The sequence below is a fragment of the Mastomys coucha genome, unplaced genomic scaffold (assembly GCF_008632895.1).
Source record: "Mastomys coucha isolate ucsf_1 unplaced genomic scaffold, UCSF_Mcou_1 pScaffold21, whole genome shotgun sequence".
Classification (NCBI taxonomy): Eukaryota; Metazoa; Chordata; class Mammalia; order Rodentia; family Muridae; genus Mastomys; species Mastomys coucha.
The window spans coordinates 165,002,408-165,029,269 of record NW_022196904.1 but is presented as its reverse complement, the minus strand read 5'-3'; the positions used below and the strand labels follow the sequence as shown (position 1 = coordinate 165,029,269).

At 37.6% G+C, this 26,862-nt stretch overlaps 1 protein-coding gene across 2 annotated transcripts in view; it reads right to left on the bottom strand.

Annotated features, from left to right (window-relative positions):
• Positions 1-17,121: 17,121 nt before the first annotated feature.
• LOC116101151 (gastric triacylglycerol lipase) overlaps positions 17,122-26,862 on the bottom strand; it is a 19,233-nt gene continuing 9,492 nt past the window's right edge. Inside the window, exons 7-10 of one of the 2 annotated variants that reach the window (XM_031384819.1) lie at positions 22,346-22,492; positions 20,627-20,698; positions 20,118-20,189; positions 17,122-17,459 (exon numbers count right to left, since the gene is read on the bottom strand). In XM_031384819.1, the coding sequence (XP_031240679.1) occupies positions 17,229-17,459; positions 20,118-20,189; positions 20,627-20,698; positions 22,346-22,492 (522 nt within the window). In that variant the 3' untranslated portion in view covers positions 17,122-17,228. The remainder of the gene's footprint in view (positions 17,460-20,117; positions 20,190-20,626; positions 20,699-22,345; positions 22,493-26,862) is intronic. The other variant, XM_031384821.1, reaches the window with a different exon arrangement.

Here is a 26,862-nt window from a genome sequence, read left to right as displayed (position 1 = left end):
GTCTAAAAATTGTTCTTATTTTGGGCTTGTACCATAGTAAGAGCCAAGATTTTAAACTCTACTAAATAGACAACAAACAAAAAGATTTTATATATTCATGTTCATTTAAGAAAATACTAGTAGTGATGTATTATTTTTAAGTATACAGCTAATATGTTTGGAGTTATTTAAAATTTATATTGAGAAAAATGTATTTTCACTATTGCTGTAGACCAGCATCTACATAAGTCTTTTATATTGATTGTTGTTTTATATCAAAGACCTTTTATACTTATTTTTATTGTTATAATATTTTATAAATTTTAAGGAATATGGCAAAAAAGATATTGTAGGTATTGAAGGGGGGTCTATGGGAGGAGCAGTGGTACAAAAGTGAAACAAGAATGTGATTCAATTCTATTTAATTAAAATATGTTTTTAAATGTTAACTAATTCAGATAAATTGAAATCATGTAACTTTTCTCATCATAATGCAATAAAAGTTTAAAAAAATCCTAATAAAGTGCAAATGTAAAACATTTAGATTTCTGTGATTCAAAGAAAATAATCTATGCAGAACATTTAAGCCCATTTACTAAAGGACAATCAAGCTTTGAGGTAGGTAGAAAATTTCTTTAGTGAATATTGGAGAGAAAGTACAACCAATCTTAGCCAAAAACCTGAGAAAAAATGTCGAAGACAAATTAATCATGCTATTTAAATTATACAGTTTTATAATTAAAGTTTTAATTTAGAAAGTGATTAGGATACATATTTATATATGTTGATTAGGACATATATTTATACATGTTATGTATGTTACATATACACACATACATATAAACACACATATATGTATATACATACATATATATATACATATATATGAATACACACACACACACACACACACACACACACACATCAAACTCCTCTAGCAATGAAGGAGCTGGATATTGGTAACAGACCATGTCTTGAAAAGGACATCCAGCAGAAAGTCAGGGCATCAAGTGAGGGATGGGTTGCCATCCGACAGTCAAAACTCTGACCTATAATTGTTCCTGTGTGAAAGAACTGCAGGGATGGAAATGGATAGGTGCCTGAGGAAAAGAAGTTCCATCAACAGGTCCAAAGTGGGATCCAGCTCAAGGGGAGGCCCCAAGGCCTGACACTATTACTGAGGCTATGGAGTGCTCACAAAAAAGGGCCTATCATGATTGTCTCCTGAAAGACCCAACAAGCAGCTGAAAAAGTCAGATGCAGATATTTTCACCCATCAATGGACAGAAGCTGCTGACCCCTGTGGTTGAATTAGGGAAAAGCTGGAAGAAGATGAAGAGGAGGGAGACCCTGTAGGAGGACCCGCAGTCTCAATTAGTCTGGACCCCTGAGATCTCTCAAACACTGGACCACCAACCAGGCAGCATACACCAGCTGATATGAGGCCCCCAACACATATACAGCAGAGCACTGCCAGGTCTGGACTCAGTCAGGGAAGATGCACCAAACCCTCAAGAGACTGGCGGCCCCAGGGAGTTTAGAGGTCTGGTGGGGTGGGAGTATGGGGTGGCTACAGGGGGTTGGGAGGAGGTATGAAATATGGAACAGTCAGAGGATGAACCAAGAGGGGAATAAATCTGGAGTTTTAAATAAATAAATAAATAAATAAATAAATAAATAATAAAAAAGGACATCATGCTCCCAGTAGCAATGATAGCAAACACATCTCAGATTTTAATATCCCAACAAAGTAACTGAATAAAGCACTAAAATCATGCCAGAATCAGTAAGTTTTACTTAGAGTGTTGATTCAGACTCTATTGACCTGTGTGGAGTCTGCGATTATTTCTATCACTCTCCTTGTTGATACAAAAGTCCTACTAGAGTGTGGACCACACTTTCACTATTGGCAGACTAAGGGAATGGCGAGGACATTTGAAAAACAGTATCCAGATTTGAATTCTGCCTATTGCTTGCCAAATGGTTGAATTTTGCAAGCCCTCATGTAAATTTTCTCCAATAAAGACAATTATGTAATTATAACAACAACTTTAGGATATCAGACACAGGCCAGGCTCTACGTTATGTCTTTGACCTACATTTGTTAGTCCTCACAACAATCTGACAAAGATGGAATGATTGTCCTCTCCTACAAATGTCCATGCTGTGACTGGAAAAGTTAAGCACCCATTCATGGGATGGTAAGAACTCTGTTTTGCTATTTCTCAGTGGGCACTCTTTTCTAAAATGACACCAGAAACCGAAGGTGGTGGTGCATACATTGGGCCTAGAACACCACTCGATGGCTAATAGATAAATATTAATTAATATTCATTTCTTTCTAGATGGGCTCAATATTACACATTTTACTATGGTCAGAAAAGAAGAATAGGGAAAGATGGCACTTTGGGGAGCCTGTGTCCTTGAGCTCTTAATTCTCTGCTTTTTTGGGTCTGCTCCATTTGCTGGCATGTGTGTGAGTGCACGTGTGTGTGTGCGTGCGTGCACCCATGTGTGTGTGTGTATGTCTCTGTGTGTGTGTGTTTGTGTCTGTGTGTCTATGTCAAAGGGTATTGTGATTAGTAGCCTCAGTCTCTTACTATTTCTTCTCCCATGGAACTTGGTGAGACTGGTCATCAAAAAAGCCCCAGTCCTGCAGCTTTTCTTCTCCACTGACACCATCCCTACTCAACATTCTTCTCTTAATCCTCCTTCATTGTCTAAATCCTTTGTTCATGAATTACTTTTTATATATTAATTTTATTGTCTCTATATATGAGCTGTCTTGTCTGCATGTCTGTATGTTCATCAGAAGGTGTTAGCACCCTTGGAATAATGGTTGTTAGCCACCATATCAATGCTTGGAGCAGAACTTGGGTTCAGGGGAAGAGCAACAAATGGTCTCAACTGCAGAGCCATCTCTCCAGTTCTACCTTTGTAAACCTCAATGTCTGGGTCTTCCCTTTCCTTCTTCCTTCCCTTCCTTCCTTCCTTCCTCCCTTCCTTCCTCCCTTCCTTCCTCCCTTCCTTCCTTCCTTCCTTCCTTCCTTCCTTCCTTCCTTCTTTCCTTCCTTCCTTCAGGAATCTATACAGGGCCTTAGTTCATAGGGAAATTTGAACTGGTTTTGGTTTTGTTGGAGTTATCTGGGACTACAGCAGAGTATGTTTTCTATAGTTTTCTGGAACAGTCCAAAGTAGATTCCATAAACACCACAAGTCAGTGTCTGATGACCTAAATAGATGCAGGATAGCTGATATACCCATGAGATCATCAAATAGACCAGGGTATCTCAGATCAGTATCAACAAGGATCTTGTGCAGTGTCATGGGCTTCACTCCAGGCATACAGAGTCAGAGGCTCTGAACTTGGGTTTGTTTGTTTGATGGTGATCTCTAGGTTATAGCACATACTGAAGTTAGTTTTAATCTAGAGCAGCATTTCCATATGAAATTATGTTGTAAGTTCTAAATACACAACTTAGATGTTAACACTTAGAGATAACCTATTATTAACCACATGCCCCACTGGCATTATGAACATGAGAAAGAACATTTCCTTCTATCCAGCAAAGGCTACTTATACCATCTCTAAGCAGCAGACCACACTAGATCATCACTCTGCCTCCTACAGTCTTGTGTAAGACGTTATCTGCATATCTATATCCAGTGTCATGTTTCCATGCACACTTAGTTGTGATGACAGAAAAAGCTATAGATGTGAAGAAAAGATAAAATTTGGAATTTTTTCTTTTTTTTTTTTTTTTTTTTTTTTTTTTGTTTTTTCGAGACAGGGTTTCTCTGTGTAGCCCTGGCTGTCCTGGAACTCACTCTGGAGACCAGGCTGGCCTCGAACTCAGAAATCCGCCTGCCTCTGCCTCCCAAGTGCTGGGATTAAAGGCGGGTGCCACCACCGCCCGGCTGGAATTTTTTCTTACAATCAGATTGTAAGATTAGTCCTGACCCAACATCCTTCTGCAGCAACTGCATTTTCATTACAGATGGGGTACACATTCTTCAGTTTTAGCTTACCTTAGTTAGTCCATTAAGTATCTGCTCTTACCCAAATCTGACTGACCAAAGGCCATGTTCAGAGGATTGCACCCCTGATCCTCAGACTTTCACTTTAGTTTTTTCCATGTATTAGGTTCTCTGTTGGTTAGTTAGTAGAGGCAATTTTCTTTTCCCTGTTCGAAGAAATACTTGAGTTTAATTTTAGGAAACAAATAGCTCCATGTCAAAGGAAAACTCTTAGAAGATATAAGAGAAAAATAAAGAATATTTTGAAATCATAAAATTGAATTATTTTCTTTTTATATTTTGAAATCATAAAATTGAATTATTTTCTTTTTATTTTGGCGCTGTTCCACACTGTTTTATCTCATCTTGAGGTACAACATAGGAATTCATCAGTAAGAGGGGGGAGGGATTCTCTCCTGGACTCCGTGTCTCAGGTCTTTTTGAGAGAGGTTGAAAAACTCACAGGTGAATTTGAAACTTGTCTTTGAATAGTCACAACTACGCCGTGAATAATTTAAAAAAGGGTAAGCTATGTATGGAGAACTGCACAACATTACTTAAAGGCACAGGTGACAATATGAATAAGTTAGGACAGTTAACATTTTGAGTGTAAATAATTTGGAAAATTGTTCAATTTTTGAAGATTATTGAAAAGGTTTAATGAGACTTCAATCAAAATTCTGTTGATTTTTTTTAAACAGTGAAAAATGTAATTTTTTTCAAGAATAAGAGACTAACGTATAGAGCCAACCCCTAAGACTATTAATGATACTCTGCTGTGCTTGCAGGCAGGTACCTAGCATAACTGTCATCTGAGAGGCTTCATCCAGAAGCTGAAGGAAACAGAACCACAGACCCACAGCCAAACATTAGGCAGACCTTTAGGAGTCTTGTGAAGGAGTGGGGAAAAAACAGATTGAGGGAGCTGGAAGGCTCAAAGACACCACAAGAAGGCTTAAAGTGTTAACTAATCTGGGCCCATTGGGGCTCACAGAGACTGAACCACCAACCAAAGAGCACACATGGGACAGGCCTTGCCCCCCCCCACACACACACATGTAAGAATTGTGCAGCTTGGTCTTCATTGGATCCCCTAAGAAGTGGAGGGTGATTCTGACTCTGTTGCCTCCATTTGAAAGCCTTTCCCTTAGCTGGGCTGCCTCGTCTTGCTTCAGTGTGAGAGGATGCACAACTGACTAATCCTGCTGTGACTTGATGTGTCAGGGTAGGTTGGTACCCATAGAGGGCCTTCCCTTCTCAGAGAAGAAAAGGAGTGGAGGATGGGGTGTGTGAGGATGGGACTGGGAGGAGAGGAGGTAGGCAGGCTGTGATCAGATGTAAAGAGAATAATTAAATAAGTGGACGATAAAAAGAAAAGAAAATACCGCCATAATGTTGGGCTGAAGGCAGACTTGTAAGGTATTTTCTTAATTAATGATTGATGAGTGAGGGCCTAGCCTATTTTGGGTGGGGCCATCCCTGGGCTGGTGGTCCTGGGTTCTCTAAGAAAACAGGTTAAGCAAGCCATGAGGAGCAAGCCAGGAAGTAGCACCCCTCCATGGCCTCTCTATCAGCTCATGCCTCCAAGTTCCTGTCCTGCTTGAGTTCTCGTCCTGATTTCTTTTGACGATAAACTGTGATGTGGAGGCATAAGCCAAATGAGCTTTTTCCTTTCCATCTTGCTTTTTTACTGCAACAATCAAAACCCTAAGACATTTAAAAATAAGAATAACCACATAAACATATTTAAGAATATAGATTTGAAGCAGAGTAAAAAGACTTAACCATATTGTAAAGTAGATCCTAAAGGCTAAAGTGTTTATTCCGTGGCATGTAACTGATTGACCACAGTTTGTGAAGGAGAACAGACAGGTCAAAATGAATTATAAAACAGCAAACTGCAATGGGAAATGCACTACACAACATGTGATAGAGACTAAACTCTAGAGCAGCAGAGAAGAGGATCAAGTATTAGGTTCTAACGAAGAAACTCATTGTAGAGGCCTGTGATTTTAGAAGAAAGGGTTTAGAATGAAAGGAGTCAGAATGAGTCAAAGGTTCTCAAATTCTTTTTTTTTTAAATTTTATTTAATTTTTTTACAGTCCAGATTTTATCCCTCTCCTGGTCCACTCTGACTGTTCCACATGCCATACCTCCTCCCCCCAATCCCTGTCTCCATCAGGATGTCCCCACCCCACGCCTACCCCACCCCACCAAACTTCCCCACTCCCTGGGTCCCCAAGTCTCTTGAGGGTTAGGTGCATCTTCTCTGATTAAGTCCAGACCCAGAAGTCATCTGCTGTATATGTGTTGGGGGCCTCATATCAGCTGGTGTATGTTGCCTGGTCGGTGGCCCAGTGTCTGAGAGATCTCGGGAGACCAGGTTAGTTGATGATGCTATGACTGCTGTCCTCCTGCAGGGTTGTCATCCTCAACAGCCTCTTCCAGTTTTTTCCCTAATTCAACCACAGGGTTCAGCAGCTTCTGTCAATTGGTTGGGTGTAAATATCTGTATCTGACTCTTTCAGCTGCTTGTTGGGTCTTTCAGAGGGCAATCATGATGGGCTCTTTTTGTGAGCACACCATAGCATCAGCAATAGCATCAGGTCCTGGGACCTGCTTCCCCCTCCGGGAGCTAGATCCCAACTTGGGCCTGCAACTGGACCTTCTTTTCCTCTGGTTCTTCTCCATTTTTGTCTCTTCAGTTCTTTCAGACAGGAACAATTATGGGTCAGATATTTTGACTATGGGATAGCAACCCCATCCTTCGCTTGATGCCCTTTCTTTCTACTGGAAGTAGGACTACAAGTTCCCTCTCCCCACTGTAGGGCATTTCATCTAAGGTCCCTCCCTTTGAGCCCTGAGAGTCTCTCACCTCCCAGGTCTCAGGTACGTTCTGGAGCATCCCTACACCTACCTCTCATCTGTTTCCATTCTTTCTGCTAGCCCTCAGCTTACCCCAAATATCTTTAGTAGGTTAACACTGGATTAACATCTGTGTTCTCCTATAGTCCAAGGAAGGAAGGAAGGAAGGAAGGGAAGAAGGAAGGAAGGAAGAAAAGAAAGGAAGAAGAGAAGGGAAAAATAAAAGTGGATGGATAAATCTCATAATAAACCATGTTTATAGAATCTATATCAGTGGTCTCAATATGAGGGTTGCATATTAGATATCCTATTCTATATATCAGATATTTACATTATGATTCATAGCAGTAGAAAATTATAGTCATGAAGTAGCACAAAATTTATGGTTGGGGGTCATAACAACACAAAGAACTATATTAAAGGGTAGCAGCATTAGGAAAGTTGAAAACCACTACACTGTGTAAACTCAGCATGACTTTAAGATCAGTAAGTACCTTTAAATATTTTATTAGTCAAATTGTTTCTTTATATTAATTTTATTTGGAATTACGTGTCTATTTGTATCTTTGTGGGGGTATAAGCATGTGAGTGTGGGTACCTGAGAAATTCAGGAGAGGGAGTCAGAGCCCTTGGAGCTGGAGTCAGAGGCAGTTGTACACCCTTTAAGTGGGTGCTGGGAACAAACTGGGTCCTCTGGATGAACAGTGTAAGGGTCTTCTCCACTGAGCCCTCAAAGCTTTAGCTGTAAACAGGGTTCTAAAAAGTTACGAATCGCCTGTTGTCCTTCAGTGTAGCAGTGTGCTTATCTAGACTAGCAGGTTCCCTTAAATGGATTTGCTAATTCTATTGTTGGCTTTTATGGGTTATATATTGGGCTACTGAGAACTAAAGTACAAGAGTATTTTTGATTAAGGAGATTTGGCTTTACAACATGGAAGCAAATACGAGACATCATGCAATGGATTTCTTGCAGTATCTGCTGTGAGAACTATGCTTCAGTATTAGTGACCCCCCTGTTCTTGAGAACCACAAAGGATGGAAATGCCTTTCTGAAGTGACCATGCTGTCTATTCATGGAATACAATAGAGATTCCAGAAAGAGCTTTTAATTGTTAGGAGTGGTGTCAATGAGAACAAATCCTGACAAAGGCAACAGAATAATCAAGCAAGTCCAGGAAGAAGAGTCACTCCATTGTACACTAATTACTCATGAAGGCATCCCTTGAAACTTTGATAGGAGGGTAGGGATTGAGAAAATGATAATGCCTTCCTTGAAGCACAAAGTTACTAGTGGTAAAATACTACCATAGCACAATATAGGAATAGTTTTCAAAAGAAACTCATAAGTAAACTCAGTTCTACTTTAGTAATTAAGTCCTCTGTAATCCATGTAAGAGCCTCATTGTGTTGACGTTGACCAGGGGAGATTCCGTGACAAACCAATGCAGACATTCCAGCTCTCATCTATATAGTTGAGTTGAGTCTTATGAGGTTGATGGGAGGAGGAAATGAGGTGTGGCGTGTTATTGGGGATTTAGTACCTGCACAGATATATTGAATGCATTCTTCATGATTACATATAAACCATCTTCCTGACAGGCTTAAGTATTAGTGTTTGATCTCCATGTATTGGTATAATTTTAGAAGTTCATGAAGACTTTGTGAGGTGGGAACTGGCTGGCAGAAGAAGGTGGGTGGGAACAGATCATGAGTCAAATCTTGTCCCTGGCCTCTTCCGGTTCCTGTCCTCATGGAGGTGACAAAGCTTCCCTGGCAATGGCTCCCACTGCAGTGATTTTTTTTTCAGGTACATGGGACCAAATGGCTGTGAACTGAAACACTTAAAATATGGGTAGAATTGTTCTTTCCTTTAAAACATATTTTAGATACAATAATGTAAAAGTAATTGATCCTAAGGCATTTTGAGAAAAATCTCTTAAGAGTTGAAAACGTAGGTATAAACTTGATAAAACAGATGATCTTAGAGTAGAATTGCTAATGGAGAAAATGAGATCCCTCTGAAGCAATCTCAAGGACAGAGTACACTCTCCAAATTGAGGGAGGGAATCAGTAAGTAAGAGCAAGGAAAAGAAAACAAACATGAATATAGTCTTAAGATGCTTATAAACTAATGTGGTATAATATAATGTTATGTCCTGATTCTAAAAAACAAAACAACAACAACAAAAAACCAGAAAACTAATGTTAAAAAGCACATTTAAGAGACTATTACAGAGATTTGAGGTTGGCTGGCCAAATTAAAGAATTGTTTTATACCTTGTTTTGATGTTAATATCAGTGTTCTGATTGCTTTAGAAACATCTGTGTTTTAACTATATAATGAAATATTCCTGGATAAAATAGTATTCTGTGTCTGGAATTTTTTAAAATATCTTGTTGCTGGTTTAGGTGAGATGTACACAAAGTGAAGGTGATCACATGTTAATTATTTGGGGCACAAGGCAAATATTTAGGGCTCATAATATTTTCTAAATCTCATGTGTTTGAAAATCACAGTAGAAACTCAGAGCACAAATAATTATTAAAATGATTATTAAGTAAATCAAACCCAGGGAAGTGAATGCTATATTAAGTTTATATTGTTATATTAAGTATGTAAAATATTTACATATTTTGTGATGTGTAATTCAACTTAAAAAAAATATTTGTTACTTAACTGTATTCTTTAAGAGAATCTACCACATTGACAAAACAATCTGTCCACAGGCTAGAAAATAGTAGCTTACTGAGTTATTAAGAAATTGGGTTTGTAGATACATATGGCGAAATTCAAGATTTTTTTCGAAGTTTGAGCTAACATTTTGTTTGCTTGTTTGTTTTTTTTGAGACAGGGTTTCTCTGTACAGCCTTGGCTGGCCTGGAGCTCACTTTGTAGACCAGGCTGGCCTCGAACTCAGAAAGAAATTCGAGATTTGAATAAAACATTTCATGTGTGTTTGTATCCAGCAAAGAGAAAATCTACAGAGATGCAAAACAGGATCTAAAAATTCATAGACTTTTACACATCCAGAAGCAGTGAGAGCAATTTAAACATTCCATATAGGTGAGGCTGGTAGCAAAGAAAGCAAATATACTGAGGTATATGATAATGTGTGATATGTATTTGCATGAAAGCTTTGATTTAGTTTTTAAGTGTAGATAGAAAGCTAAATAAACTGGAGTTCTGAGATCAGGTAAAATTGAATTCAAATCTTGATTCTACTGTTAATTCAATTTCAAAATCTTAGCAAAATATCTGAAATTATCAATTTTGTAGTATTTTTGGGTACTATTAACCCATATGCAAAACCCTTTGCAGAGAACCAGATTTTACTAGATCCCATCTATGGTCTTCTCAGAGCTAATTGTTTTTGTGTATGTTGTGTAATTATTTTGTGTAATTGTTTTGTGTAATTGTTTTGTGTATGTTTTGTGTATGTATTGTTTTTTTACTTATTAGATATTTTCATAATGATAATATTTTTGAAACATAATAACTTTATTTAGTATACATTAGTTGTAGGAAATAAGATTAATTGTGATATATTTATTTTATATGTATGGGTGTTTTGCCTGCCTGCATGTCTTGCATCATATGTGTAATACCCATAAAAAGCAGAAGATAGCATCAGATCTCCCAGAACTGGAGTTACAAAGTTTGTTGGCAGCTATGGAGTGCTAGGGATTGAGCCTGTGTCCTGTATAAGAGCAACAAGTGGTCATAACTCTTGAACAATCTTTTCAGGCCATTGTTACAATATTTTTGTACGTGTATATATATATACCTTGCTCATATTCACCCCTAACTACCGTATCTTATTTTTTGATGACCCACAGATTATTTAAAACTGTATCACTGAATCTCTATGTTTGTAAAATATCTGTAGTTTCTCTTGTTATTGTTGTCTACTATTTTTCCATTATAACCTAATAATATACATGAACTTGTATTGACTGTTTTTGTACTTATTAATACTTATTTCATACACTGAAATGTGATTGGTTCATGTAAAATTTGCTTGAATGCTTGAGGAAAATTTGTATTCTACAGTTATTACAAGGAGTTTTATATAGGTGTCTTTAAAATGCATTTGATCTATAGTAACAATAATGTTTAAATAAGAATTTTGTTGAATTTTATTGGAAATACTTACATCATTTATTGATGGCAATGTGACATCAAAATCACCCACTATTAGTATATTTTAATTGAAATATCTCTTTATTTTCAGTAGGGTTTATTTTATAAAATTTGTTGGTTCAATATTCATTTAACCCATATTTTAAATTATTATATTAATTGATTACTTATGCCAGATAGGAGAGGTACACTCTTGCTTGTCTTTAGATTCCACTGGCTTATGAAATAATTTTTTTTAAATTTCAGTCTGTGCATTTCTTGTAGACAAAACATAGTTGGATCTTGCTTTTCAGACACCTAGATAACTTCACATTTTATTTGCAGAGATGTTTATCAATGAAATTATTATTTAAATGTATATATTTAAATCCATTTTAGAGGTGTGATGGCTTGCTAAATGTAGAGATCAAGCTCCATTATCATCTGGGCTGGATTTTAAAGTCACCAAGGACACTCCTTCATTGAAAAGTTAGGCAATGAAACAAATGTGTTTAAAGATTCAGACAAAGGGATTACCAAGAAATCATTTGGAATTGATAAAGAAATTAGATTCATTAAAGAGGGAATGTTTTTTCACTCTAACAATATAAAAGGTGCCCCAGAGCAAGATCTTACCCATGTGTGGAAGGTCTCAACTTGTGAAAATGTAAATTAATTGTAAAGGAAAGAGTCTGATTGAGAATGCTACTGGAAAAAAAATCCCTGTAATATAGCAACTGTCTAAGGAATGCTTTCCAAGGTTCATTTTGACCAAAATGCACAGAGGCCACTGCAGTTGTGTTAGACGCTAACCAAACTGTATCTAGAGTTAGAAGAACTTACCAATCCTATCTAGATGATAGTTGTATTGTAAGTGCTTTTGTTTGTTTGTTTGTTGTCAACTTTATGCAAGCTAGAGCCATCTGCTAAGTGGAATGCTACTTGAGGAATTGCCTTCATAATATTTGTCTATAGCCAAGCCAATGGGCCATTTTTTTCTTCAGTAATAATTGATGTGTGTAAGCCCAGTTCACTGTGGGTAGTGTCATCGATAGACAGGTTTTCCTGGTTTGTATTAAGATGGTAGCTGAGCAAGTCATGAGGAGTAAGATAGTAAGTAGCATTCCTCTTTACCCCTAATTTACTTTCTGCCTTGACTTCTCTTCATCATGCTTTGTGACTAAAATTTATAAGGTATACTAACCCTTTCCTTCCCAGTTTGCTTTTGGTCACAGTCTTTATCAAAGCAACAGAATTTTGAATTTTGACTGTAGGAAAAAAAATGCAAGAGTTACAGGCTCATGGAGGCTAATACCAAGACTAATAACTCAGGTTCTGAGTCCAGACGGTGTATAGCTTTTATAGCTCATTTAAAGAAGCCCAATGAGGCAATAGTGTCAAGAGGGAGCCTAAGTTAGATATAAGCTCCAGGATTGTGGAGATGTATGGATCTTCTGTCTACTATCAGAAGCCATCTAGGAGAGGAGATGGCTTATGGTGGACTATATTGAATGAGTCCAAGGTACTTTGTCTCAGGATTGATTCTTGCTATTGATATGCCTTTCCTGTCATTATTAAATTGATATAACAAGCCCTGGGCATTAGCCCATCCTATTTAGCAGATTTTCTGCAGATCGGCAAAGATATACTCTCTTGTGGTTGTACTATAGAGACAAATAGACATTTTCTTAATTCCTATTGATGATTCTATAAGAATTCCTAAATTTATACTAGTAATTTTTGAGGCCTTTGTTAAAAGAGCTACAATCAGAGCCCTCTGTAATACGAAAACTTCAATTAGGAAATCTGTCAGTCTTCATATGTCACAAGTAATTGAGCTAAGACAGCAAGCAGGCATGATACAGATTTATGACTTAGGAGATTGCGTCATAAATCCATTAACTAAAGGTTGTAAAAGGAAACAAATAATTTATTGTAGGTGAAAGGACAGAAGACAAAATATTGACTAGGTTTATCTATAGAAAATTTCAATACTAGTGAGACACAGGCAGATGATTTGCCTTTGGATGTACTGTGCTAACTTAGACCTAAGAATTACAGTTTTAGACTCTCAGTGAGCCTGGGAAGCTAATAGCAGACAATGAATGTTTAGTTAGCTAACTAGGCCTAATGGAAACACATGTGAACATCTTAGTGGTTACTTCTTGTTCAATTTATGATTTGAATTTATGTTTGAACTCTTTGTGAATGCTTGAATAAAAGGATGCTTAGAATACCATGTGATGGTATATCTTGTAAAAAATGCAAGAACTAAAAATGATGACAATGATGTCAAAAAGCAAATCATCTGCCTAGTATCTCATTAGTATTGAAGTTTTGTATAAATAAACTTAGTCAACATTTTATCTTCTGTCCTTGCACCTACAATAAATAGTTCATTTTCTTTTACAACCTTTAGTTAATGGGTTTATGGCCAAAAGGAATGTATTCCTAAGTTGTAAACATGTATCATGCCTGCTTGCTATTTTATCTCTGTTAACCTGTAATTCATGAAGACTAGAAGATTCTTTTTTTAAAAAAAGATTTATTTATTTATTATACGTAAGTACAGTGTAACTGTCTTCAGACACTCCAGAAGACGGCGTCAGATCTCATTACGGATGGTTGTGAGCCACCATGTGGTTGCTGGGATTTGAACTCAGGACCTTTGGAAGAGCAGTCAGAGCTCTTAACCACTGAACCATTTCTCCAGCCCCTGGAAGATTCTTAATTGCAGTTTTTGTATTACAGAGGGCCCCAATTGTAGCACATTTTATAAGTAAAAATGATAATAACTCATGCATAAAAATATGGAGGGCGGTGAAAAGGAGAGAAGAGAGAGAAACAAGGTTAATGTACAGCAATGTTAAAAGAAAATAATACAAATAGAGAAATAAAGAGACTAAAATTTGGCTATGTAATAAAAATAGTTAAGTAAATTGTTTATTGAAAGAAAGAAATACAAATTAAAAAGGTAAAAGAATATTTGGTCCTGTGCTTATATTTTATACCTATGTTATACACAGGCTTATAGTCCCAATTACTTGTGGGAACAAAGCAAGAATAATCATATATACAAGGCTTGCCTAGGCTAAGGAGTGAGTTAAAGGTTAGCCTGGGAAAATATGTGATACCCTGTCTCCAAACAAAACATACAAAGTTGAGAAAAAAGTTCAGTGGTAGAGGGCTTACCTAGTCTATTCCAGCCCTTGGTTCAATTTCACAAATGAAAAGTAGAGACACATAACAAATTAAACACACACACACACACACACACACACACACAGTTTGTTAAGCTTCTTTTCAGTTTCTCCAATACTGGACTCAATTAGTTCAGTTGGTATCAGGTCATATATGCAGTCTATTATAGTTTCTTTCTCTTCCCACTCTGCGTAGGTTGGTGCTGTCCGGAACTATGTTGTTGACACCAGGCCTGCACTTACTCAGTTGTTTCCTTTGTATGCTGAAATCCCTTGCTTACCCCAATGACCTCTGTGGCCTGTGCGTCCAGGCGATTCCTACTCACTCCAAAGACATCTACTCCTACAGTCTCACACCCACGTACAGCCATTGTCCATGCGGAGAGGCATGGCCCAAGTACACAAGAGTGAGGGAAGGAGAGAATTGAGTTCACATGAGAGGCACAGAGCTGAGGGAGAAGACCTCTCTCCCTACCAGGCTCAGATCTCTCCAAGGCCACACAACAGTAAACTACTGAGTGGATTCCATAAGTTCTAATAAGAAGGCTAAGATGTGGGGCCAATCAGAGTAACTGCACCCCTATAGAGAAAAATCACAATCGCCAAATCCACCTTGCCCTCTAGTGGTGAAATGCATAGAGGGTTGTTCCCGAGACTTTTTTCCTGCCTTAAATAGTCTTGAAATCGTACATATTCAAGTAATGTTATATGGGCTGAGAAGGTATTCATAAATAAATACATGTATACAATTATACTATATTCTAATATATATTAGATGTGCGTGTATAAAACAACAATTAAAAATAGACGCCATCCATTTGAGAGAGAGCAAGGGAGAGCTACAAAGGAAAGATTGATTGAAGGGAGGAAAAGGAAGGCAGAAAACAATCTAATTACATTTCAATTAAAAAAATAAAAAAGAAGGTCCCCATTATAGAAGAAAAATATTAGGGAAGGAAAATGCTATTTTAAGTAACTGTTTTTGTCACAGTGCTATTCTTTATGTTTCCATGTCTAGCCTCTTTTGGAGTTAACTTTACTCCATAAAGTTAAATTTTGATTCCTAGAATCAAAGTTCTGTTAGACTTTTAGTAATTTTGATATAACCACAAAGCATTTATTAAATACTTAGCAATGTCTCAACACATACTCATTATCATGACGGGGTGTGTGAGTGCTATTGTAGGTAGAGTAAACTGTTAATAATACCCAGGGAATCCACACAATAGAGATCATAAACATATGTGTAAGTCTTGCTTGGATTTTATTTCAAGCATCTCAGCATTTATAAGTTGATTGGACATTTGGGCTTTTACTGGATTTGTAGCTTTAAAACTTTAAAAGAGTTTTTGACATAGTAATGGTATCACTTTGTGACAAAGAGACATTAACATTTGAAAAAATCTATCCTGAGGGTGGGTGGAACGGCATGGCTGGAGTCACAGGTGGGACAGGATTGAGAGAATGCAAATAATAAAGAATATAAAGAAGACCATCAAACTACACTAAGTCTGAATAGATTTAAACTTTTATACACTCAGGGAGAAAAAGAGGTTTGACTCCAAAGTTGTGTTCCCATGTACCTAGAAACACTTTATTTTTGACTTTTGTTGACTCAGAGAATGAGATATGCCAGCTTGGAACTGATGAGCTTTACATGACAAGATGTTACCCAGGGCATGGTAAAGGAATCCTATGTAAATAACCCCTCATACTCAGGCAGATGTGTCCACAACTCAGAGTATCAAATGAGAGACTAAAACTGGGCTGTTGAGGAAGCAACTCCAGTGACATTACCCGTGTTCAGATAACAAGAAGAGATGCCCATATCTGCAGACATGGACTAACAGGCAGTCAGAGGGGAAATACCACAGGCTCTAAGGATGTGATGTTTGTGCTTTTCTCAAGTAGGTGTAGATGACATAGTTTATCCTTAACTGATTGTACCACCCAATATCTGTCACTAGCTATTCACTAAGAGCCTCATACCATTTTCATGGTGGGGCCCTACAATTTTCCCTGAAAATTTAAAGGCTTCTACATGATCCTCTCTGACAAATGTCTTCCTTAATAAAGATGAAGGCAAAAGTGTACTCTACGCAAGAAAACTTCAAGATTCCTAGCAAAAGATGTGCGACAGGATAATGCAGTGAAAGTTAATATTTTGGTGAATGTGTTCTGTCTTTTATTCAGTTTGCTGTCAACAAATAAGGCTTGCTTAGCTCATATTTCATGCATTTAACCCTATTATAAAAATAGAAATCAAAATGTTAGTTACTTAGAATATGAAGTCACACTAACATTGAGAATGTGTTTGTAAAACTCCCAAATTGGGATGTGTTTTTGGATATTTTCAAGTTTCAGGCTTTTAAAACATTTTTATCAACCTATGGCAGTTTTAGTTTGGTCCATTTACCAGTGGGGGGATTTGTACATCCTGTACTTATCAGAACAATGGCAGTGACTTTTAAAATATTGTTTTTGTTAGATAGTAAGTAAACATTGGTTTAGGTCTATAGTCATGACAGCAGAGTGAGAATAAGGATGGCAGAGCACACCTCACATCTTCCTGAATGTACACTGGGCCTGGCTCTTGCTTCCTTACTCATACTCAGAACCATTGGGTTTCTCATTAGGGATCACAAGAAAGAGGAAGTGATACTTTCAGTATGTACGCATGGCAGTGGTTGTAAATGGTGGTCAGAAGCAATTTGATCACTGTCTGACACACATAAGCACAGTAATCATTTAGCTCCAGGACTCTTAGTGACCCATGCTCCTAATCCAAATTGAGTTAAGAAAAACACTTTTGAGATGATCCAAAGAGAAATTTCACCTTGCCTCAGAAATGTATTCTCTCAATGTTTTTAATATGTTTCCAAATAAAAATATTGTATTTCTTTAAGTTAAAAAATTCAAACAACACATGAGAATTTTGTTGATGCAAATATATTTCTAAAGCCAAAATTACAATAACATGTATTACATTTTTTAAAAACTGTGTATGAAAGGAGGAAGGATTTTGGGAAGAATGTAGATAACTCTTTTAGTCTTCTGCCATCATGGAAACCATCTCATTGTAAACCTCTTGAGGAGCATCCATCGCCCAGATGAAGTCCAGGTGATTGTAGGAAAGAATCTCCTTATGGTACTGGAGGTTGGGGAGTTTGTGAAGCAGCATGGCCACATCTTGGGGATCAGCCAGGATGTCATTGCCACCGTTCCACACTGCAATCGGCACCGTCATGGCTGACACATCATAGTCAGGGGGCGTCTTCTAAAACATGACAAGTGAAAGAAGTAGAGTTTAGACAACCACACTTCTGAACCAGTGTTGATCCTGCACTAGTTCTAAACAAAGTCTAATGATCACATCAACAAAGTCACCCTTACCCACAGAGCAAAGTGAACACAAGCATAGTTTGGGTCAATGCTTTTCAATCTCCAACCTAGGACTCCATTAAAATGCAGTCTGACTCAGCAGGTCTTGGAGGAAAGTCAGGGGACACACGTTCACAGGTGATGCCAATATTGTTGGTTCTAAGTTAGGTTTCAGTTCAGCTGAAGGAAGGAGATTTGACTAGATTCTTGTGTGTGGATGGGATGGGCACATACAAACTACTATGTGTACGTAGAGGGTGGAGTACAGCCTTCATGTTGATCCTTGCTGTTTATCAGACAGGCTTTCTCCCTTTCACTGGTGGATATGCCAGGTTTGTTGACTAACAAGCTTTTGGTGGTTCTGTCTCTGCCTTCCATATCCTAATAAGGCACACCGATGTTACAGTAGATGGAACTTACATAGCAAACTCATTACCCACTGATCTATCTCCTTAGCTGGGTTTTGACTAGACCCTGACTGGGGCAGATTGTCTCTACCCCTCTGAATCATGATCAAAGGATCCTGGGTTCTGAGTCATTTGTTGTGTCTTTGTATTGATTTCCACAATGTGCATTATATTGGTAAAATTTTATATGCTGCTTCCCCTCATTGAGGCTACTCTGCCTGGAAATCTCTCAGTTGGGAACCTGAGCATGGCTCTTTGAGTAGAGCTTGTGCAGGTCTTTCTGTGGGATGTTTTAAGTGCTTGGTTGGATAATGCTGTCTGTCTGCCACTGACATCTCACTCTTTCACGTCAACATCTCACCCAAGGAGGGGCTGCTTTACTCTACAAGGACTCTTGATGCAGAGTTCCAGCTGGCTATCTCAATAGGCTGTCTCCAATAATTTCTGATGATTAGTCTCTCAATCAGGCTACCTCACACATAGTGCTGCACGTTTTGGGTGCCTGAATTCATAATGTTTTGCTATCTTTCTGCTAGTTTTCTCTATCTGCACTTTGCTATTTATTCTTTTTAAAATTTTTTATATTTCTTGCAATGTCATTAGTCAACTCATTTACTCAAACCTGAAGACACATAAATCATTCTCTGGACTGTACAAATCAACTGTCCGTAGCGCGGTTAGTGAACAGGACAGTATTTCAGGGAAGAAGCTGGATCTGTGTACGCCTATGTAATTTTCCTATATATTGTTTCAAATTCTGAAAAAAAGTATTGGCATAGTTTTTTTTTTTATTTTTAGGAAACCACTATGAACATATAGGGTTTATAAAGCTTCATAAAGAAGAAAATAGAACAAGAGAGTCATCGCCTTGATTCCCCTAATCTAGACAGAATTTAGTTAGGTGCTTTTGGTCAAGAGATTATTCCTTCAAGAATACAGTTTGTGTCTTTATACTTTGTGATAGAGCCAACTTACAGTCCAAAGCATTTATTACAGTATTGCCCCAGTAATTTATGCCTTTTCTTACATTCCCTCACACATGGGTTAAAGTGTGAAGAATATCTATAAAAAATACACTTTATTTTACTTACATACCATTAAGGAAACAACTTCCTGCCTGTTAAATTAACATCATTGATTTCAATGACAATTAGTCAGAAATGTTATTCATTTGGCTGGAAGAAGGGTAGACTTGATTATTGGTACTCAGGATATCTATGATTTATTATTTTGGTTACCAGAATGAGAGCCCAACCGAAGAATAAATTCAAAGCACGTCTGTACTTTGTGAGTTGATTCTATAGAATTCTGAAAAGGGCCCTTAAAGACATCTAATTCATAAAATCAGTGGTGTGAGGCTTTTCTCTATATGTAAAATCTTGTCTGAAAACATATCCTTCTAAGATTTGAGTCCAGGGAACCAAGGAAAATCAGGATTATTCAATTACTAATAGGAAGAAAAATTGGGGCTGTTTAGTAGAAAGAGTGGGTCACAAACTACTATAAGGTACCTGCCTTACTCACAATTAGTCAGTGCTAACCGAAGAGTTTGCCCTGGGTATATGGTTACAGATATTATCCTTTTATAGCCTGTCAATAATTTTCTAGTCCATGAATTATTGTGCAAATTTGTATTGACTACCAATTAGACCAAATCCAGGGTCTGAGCTATTTGTACCATAGCAAATGTGAGGATTACAAAGCATCTTCGTGCTCAGAAATATTTTTAACTTTGACCTGAAAACACACCACCTTTTTCTTTCACATACAAATGTGTTCCCATGAAGTCATCTGTCTGCATGTCCAAGCGAAGAGGGTGATAGATGAGAAAACTGCTTAATCTTATACATGCATGTAAGTGTTGACTTGTTTCATCCAGTTGCACTTCAAAGGGAAGAGAACAAAGTGTTGTGTGGAGGTAGACTGGATTATACAGCAAGACTGTGTAAAGATGATGTACTGTTAACTTCCAGAGAGCCTTAGCATGGGACCCAGGATTACTCTGAGGGCCTACTTCCAGAGCATAGTAGTGGAGAAACTGGACACCAGCATTAATTTGAAAATGAATTCTTAATCATCGTATTACTTTTCTTTCCAAACCTCTTTGTTGTTTAAATTGTGAGCAATTTCAATCTCAAGAAACATACCTGATTGTAGTGCAACATGTTCTGGAACGGGCTTCCCCAGTCAAAGGCTTGAAGTTTCCCAGATCTAACAAGCTAATGAAAATTTAGAGGTAAAAATTAAATGAAAACTTAGTAAGAAGTAATTAGAATGAATTAGCTAAATATGCTCATAACTACACAAAAGAAATTTAGGCTTCTCCAACTAGCTCATTTTCAATTTTTATCATTATTGAAAAAATATTTTTTCTCATTTGAAATAATAACTAACCATATAGGATATATGTGAGTGAAAACATAGTGTTTCTTTTAAATATTTTGTTTTACCCAGAGAATCATAAAAATAATTATTCCTTTGTTACTCAAGTCATATGTTCTCATAAGATTTTTATATACATGGATTAATGGTTATTCTTGAAGGTTGTCATATATAGAAGCATTGCCTTACAGGAACATATTAATAACGTGCTTTAGGTTACACACAAAAGCTCATTGCCACAAAATGAATGTTAACAACATTAAAATAATGATACCTGTGCCCAGTGGAGAAGGTCTTGAGTAGATGTTCCTGCTGGATTATGCCCTAGATACACATCAAAGCGACTCTAGAAATCAAACACACACACACATGTATATCCATGCTTAGACATATTTGGTTTCTCAAAAAACAATCAGGGCCATGTTTTCTGATACCAATCTAGTGTTTCAGGGTAACCTTCAACCGAAGGATGCATGAGTGAAGTTAAATGCCACTTCAGAATCTACAAAGCACAGCATGTATTTTAACCAGGATCAGCAATGTGGATGGCTCATTAACTCCACAGTTTTTCAAAGTAGAGTTTAAAACTCAAAGAGGTTTAGACAAATATCAGGTTCACACTAATCAGTGACAAGCAGTCTGAGGCCAGAAAGTCTTACCTAGCTTTTGAAGCTAAATTCTTACTGATAAAATATAAGAAGCAATCTGTTTATTGGTGTAATAAGGACAGGCTGCTCTGCTATATTCCTCATGCATAAAGAGAAACAGCCTCAAATTGAAAAGAAGAAGAGGCCATTACCAGGATAAGTGGAACTTAAAGGACAAATATAAACAAATGTTGATGTATTTATCCAGCTATAGAGTGGATCATTGCCACTGAGAAAGACAACTGAATCTGACTGGTCTCCATAGAAACAAGCACTATGATTCCACTACTATGTTCCCAATGAGCATAGGAGTTAGCATACAATTTTAAACAATAGAATATTAAACATTTTAACAATGGAGTACACTTCTTTAGGACTTTAAATGTGTAAATGTATAGATGCGAGTAAGGATTAGAAATATAGCTCTGTAATTCCAGCCACTTGGGAGGCCGAATCATGAGAATCCCTGGTAAAAGCCCTGCATTGGCTATAGATTAAGTGACTGGGCAATTTAACAAGACCATGTCTCACAATAAAAGTTATTTAAGAAATATTGACAATATACATTGGTGGTAGAGCATGGTCCTAAAATTCCTAGGTTCTACCCTTAGTACTACAAAAAGAAAATAGAAAAGAAAAGAGAAAACAGCAGATGTATGTCTATATATAATAGTTTACATGTTAGTTTTATATATTATATGTATATATAATAGTATACATATATACATACATACATACCATGGTCACATGTCATGTGGCTAATGTTGTGATCTATTTGTACTAAATATCTTAGAATATTTGAACTTTACAATAGCATTTTTTGTGTGTGAAGAAACAAACACAGGAACTTAAATGAGTTCTAAAGGTAAGCATTAAATTAGGCTGACATGAACCCATATGTTTAAGGTCCTTATGGTATTGAACTTCTTCATATAGGTCTTAAATCTCCAACTCGGGGAGTAGAAATGCAGATAAAGATATGATCAAGTTCTTAACACTGCCTCTCAAAAGTGTGTTTTACAAAATTAATGGTAATGTCCAGCAGTATTAAAAGCAGTTATAACACTTATTTGATGACTATGCATTGTTCCTCTGAAGAGCCTTCCTAATCAAGTTCATTCCATCTGTCACAGAATGGAAACACCATGCCAGGCATTTTTTGAATGAGAGCAGGAGATAAAATTGGAATGAGCAGTGGCTTCTAATTTCTCTGGGGTCTACCTCAATGCTCTGGGCACAATTGTGAGGTGAGTCTTAGTTCTCCTGAAGTATAATTTCTAAGGGTTGATGATAGCACAATGGTGTCTGGGGGAATCTCTTGAATGGAGACCACAATGCATACACACCACATTTAAGTTTTTCTTGTCAAATCCACAGAAGACGAATAAAGTGTTGCTGCAGAGACGATCTAGCAGCTTCCGTGAGCACACTTCAGTACCAAGAAACTGATCGAAGTAGTTGTGGGGCATGAACATTTTGTTACCAAATATAATCTGAAAAATAAAAGCATTATCAGAACATAGCGACAGCCTAGCTGCAGAAAGACTACTACTTCATTGCTGAAGCAACTCATGCAGGTGTGAGCATGCTTGAGTTTTTTTCCTTAGTTGTTTAGAAGTTTAGTTTTTAGACGTTTCCTATTCTTTAGACCCATTACCATGTACAAAAATCGACTCCCAATGATCAAAAGCCTAACTAAGTATGAAGTCTCAAACATTAAAACTTCTAGAAGAAAGCACAGGCAGTACAAAACATGATACAGGTGCAGGAAGGGAGCACATTCCGAGTGGGGCTCTGCTTGTCCAAAAATTAAGGCCAACTGTTGAAGGTGGGGCCTCATAAAGCTGAAAAGCTTCTGCAGAGCTAAAGTAGCAGCCACTTGGGCAAAGCAGAAGCCCCCAGAATGGGAAAGAGCCTTTGTCAGTCATACCTCTGGCAAAGAATTAATATCCATAATACATAAATTATTTAAAAACAAACAAACAAAAAACACCAGCAAACAACTTGTCCAAATATTAGGCCCAAAACCTGGACAAAGAGTTCTCAAAGAAGAAAAAGGAAAGGATAATCAAGACAAACAAACATCAAACCAAACAACAACAACAACAAAAAACACCATGGCTAAAAAAGTATTGTAAAAAAAATGTTCATTGTCTCTAACAATTAGGAAAATGCAAATTAAAACAGCTTTGAGATTTCACTTACCCCAGTCAGAACAGTAAAAATCAACAAAGCAACACAAAAAAATATTGTTGGGGGAAATATAGGGAAAGAAGAGTCCCTCACACACTGTTGAAAAGATAAGCATGAGAAGCCACTCAGGAAGTCACTGTGGAGAATTCTCAACAAGCTAAAAATAAATATACTCAGTTATACCACTCAGTTCACATGTCCACAGGACTCCACACCTACTCCATAAGTACTTGCTCAACCATATTCAGTGTTGCTCTATCCCCAGTAGCTAGGAAATAGAGACAATCTAAATGTCCAGAGCGAAAATGCAGAACTTTGAAAATCTATTCAGCTGTAAAGAGAAATGAAATCACGAAGTTTCCAGGTCGGTGTATCTAGAATAGAACATTGAGTGAGGTAATCTAAATCCAGAAGGATAAATATACCATGCTCTGTCTTTTTGAGGCAGCTAGCTCTAAATATTTAGGTATGTGAGCATATATCTTGGAGTAACTACAAAACCAGAAAAGTAAAAAGGGACCATTGGCAGGGTAGGAGAGTTGAGAGTAGAGCATCAGGGTACAAGTGATCTGATTGGGGCTATGGGATGAAGGAGGGGCTCTAATTAAGGAAGGGGTGGGGATAATTACAGAAATAAAAGGGAGGAGGATAATATAACAGGAAGGAGGTCTGGAAAAGTCATAAGGAATTTTATTATAAACTACATACTTAAAAATAAAACCCTACAGTACACGTAACTTTTGTATTAATATACATATGTAGTTTAAATGAATTTAAATGAGTTTATATTAAATTAAAGGAGATTAATTTTCTCATCTGGAGACAACACCCTTTCCAAGAGCCAAAGACCATTATATAACAAAAACCCAACACCAGGCAGGAGGATCTCTTATTTGAGCTGTTGAAACTGTTGATCACAGTTGTTCAAGAGACTTCCAAAACATTACAAGCTATTGCTATTGCCCTTGGCTGACCCCAGCATTGAAAACTAAGACACTGCTACTGAAGACATCAGCAAATTCAGACAAAGGACCCAACAGCCCCTGAGTTTGAACTGACTGGAAAACCGAACTCATGCAAACTTCCAAAGGAAGCAATAACTATCAGTTCTAACCATCCATGACAGCCACGAACCACAATAACGATCAGCCTGGTAAGATACCATAAGAGTGCAGTAGTCACACACACACAAAACATGACAATAACGACTAGCTTCCTAATAAGGACTTAAGACACACTCAACATGAGGAATGCATTCCTGGTACAGAAAACCTATTCAGCTACCCAGGGATAGTGAAGTCATGGATGTTGGAGGAGACCCTGTAACCACCACTTTACTAAATCAACATAACTCTTAACAACATTCTAAATATTTTGTCTTTATACTCACAGATAAGTATAGCCCTCCCCCCTCTTAAAGGAAACTTCTCTTTGCAACAGACAAGAGATTGTTACAGAAAACCCACAACCAGTCAAAGTGCAGAGTTGTGGAGTCCAGTCCCAAGTGACACATCTACAATACACACCCACACCTAAGGCTCAGGGCACATTGTGGAAGAAGTGGCAGAAGATTCTAAGGGCCAGATTGTCTGAGAGTTTGCAGTGAGGCATGCATCCTTATAATGTCAGAAGTTACATCTATAAAGTTTCACCGATGTGACTGGCTAAACATGAGCTGACCAAGGCTGACACCAATAGACATGCTCATGTGCTGACACCAATAGACATGCTCATGTGCTGACACCAATAGACATGCTCATGTGCTGACACCAATAGACATGCTCATGCGCACAGAAGAAAGAGCATGAAATCACAACCCTACCCAAGGCACTACAGGCAACTAAGAAAAGATGAGAAGAGGAAAGGTGGTCTTCCCCAGGCAGGCACACATCAATTATTTATTAATACCAAATGGTCTGCTCTGAAAACATACATACAAGTAACATTATAAAAACTGAGCAGGTCATATTTAGGAATGCATGTGCATATAATTATGCATCTCTGCATGTAGCAACAATTAATGAAAAACGAGGCCATGAATTTGAAAGAGATCAAGGATGTGTGTGTGTGTGTGTGTGTGTGTGTGTTTGGAGGGAGGAAGGGGAAAGTGGGAATGATGTTATTATAATTTCAAAAATATTCATTATATGTGTGTGGGGGGGCTAACATATGTGCCGCAGAAGTTGTGTGGAGATCAGAGGACAACTTGTGGGGGTCCTTTGCTCTCTCCTTCCACCATGTGCCACAGTGATTGAACTTAGGTTGTCAGACTTGGCAGCAATCACCTGGACCAACTCAACTATTTTGGTGCCTCTTTTTCTCAATGAAGTTGTGAAACAGAAAGAGCAGATATCAACATTCGGTGTGCATTATTGAATTCAGAGAAAGTTGAAGACACAGTGAATTATAATCCAGCTGGAGTAATAAAGGTTATGGTCAAATCGTGAGATAACATGGCAGAATGTCATAATTATGTATCAACAGGTGAGATCTGAGTAGTAAATTGTAAGATAAGGAGGAGTAAATGAGGATTCAGAGGGATATCGATAGGAAAATCTTCAGTGATTTGTCTCAATTGTGTTGAGCATTGAGACATTTTGCTTTATCAGTTTTATACCCAAGGAAACATAGCTAGGAAATATCAGTGTTTTGGTGAAATAAGGACTAGGTTATATCTTCAGTTCTGATCCACGCCTGTGACTCAATGTCTAAATGCCTCCTTCTTTCAATTCCTCTGCTCTTGCTATCTGAAAATCTGAGTTTAAGTGAGAAATGAGAGGCTCAGAGCAGCAGGAAATGGTCACACTCATCTTAATGTTTTAGGTTTTGCATGAAAGTCCTATAAATGGGTTTGACTGCAGCCAATGTCTTTGACTTTAGACGTGAGTGGTTATTTAGAGTGCATGTAAATGGAGAAAACAATACAGGAGGAAAAGACAGGCTCTACTTAGAGCCTCAGGCTAAACTGCTCTTCAAAAGGAGATTGTGCAAATGGGCAGGCGTGTCTGCATGGGTTGACTTGAGTGCAGTAGACTTGGGCATTAAACATTTGAATGTAACTGCTGCCAATTCATTCCCTTGTGTGTTCAATAAGGCACTAAATATTATGGCCTATTGAAATCCACACTACTGTCCTATGAAATTTCCGTTTCTTAGGACAAGACTCTTAGGCAGCCCAAGAGCACTGAATTGGAAGTCACAGTATTTATTGTGCTCAGTCACTGCTTTCTTTATTTTTCTCCTTCCCTTATTCCTTCTCCTCATTTTTTTCCCCTCAACACAATATTTTCATTAAATATTTGGAAATTTCACACAATGCTGCTGGATCTCACTTCCCATTCTCCCAGGTCCACTCTCCCACCAAACCAAACCAAACCAAACCAAACAAAACAACAAAGCCAAAACCAACAACAACAAAACAAAACAAACAAGCAAAAACCACAAGAACGAATCACAAAACTCAAAAAACCTCTACCAACTTCAATTTGTGTTGTCCATATATATTCATTAAAACATGATCAAACTCCCAGTGGCCAGCCCCTTAAAGTAAACTGAGTCTTTTATACTCCTCCACACTCCTGCCGTCGGCTGTGAAGAAGAGCTCATACTTCAGAGTCTTTACAATTTTAAAAGACTCTCTTCAAGGGTTGGGGATTTGCTTGCCTAGCAA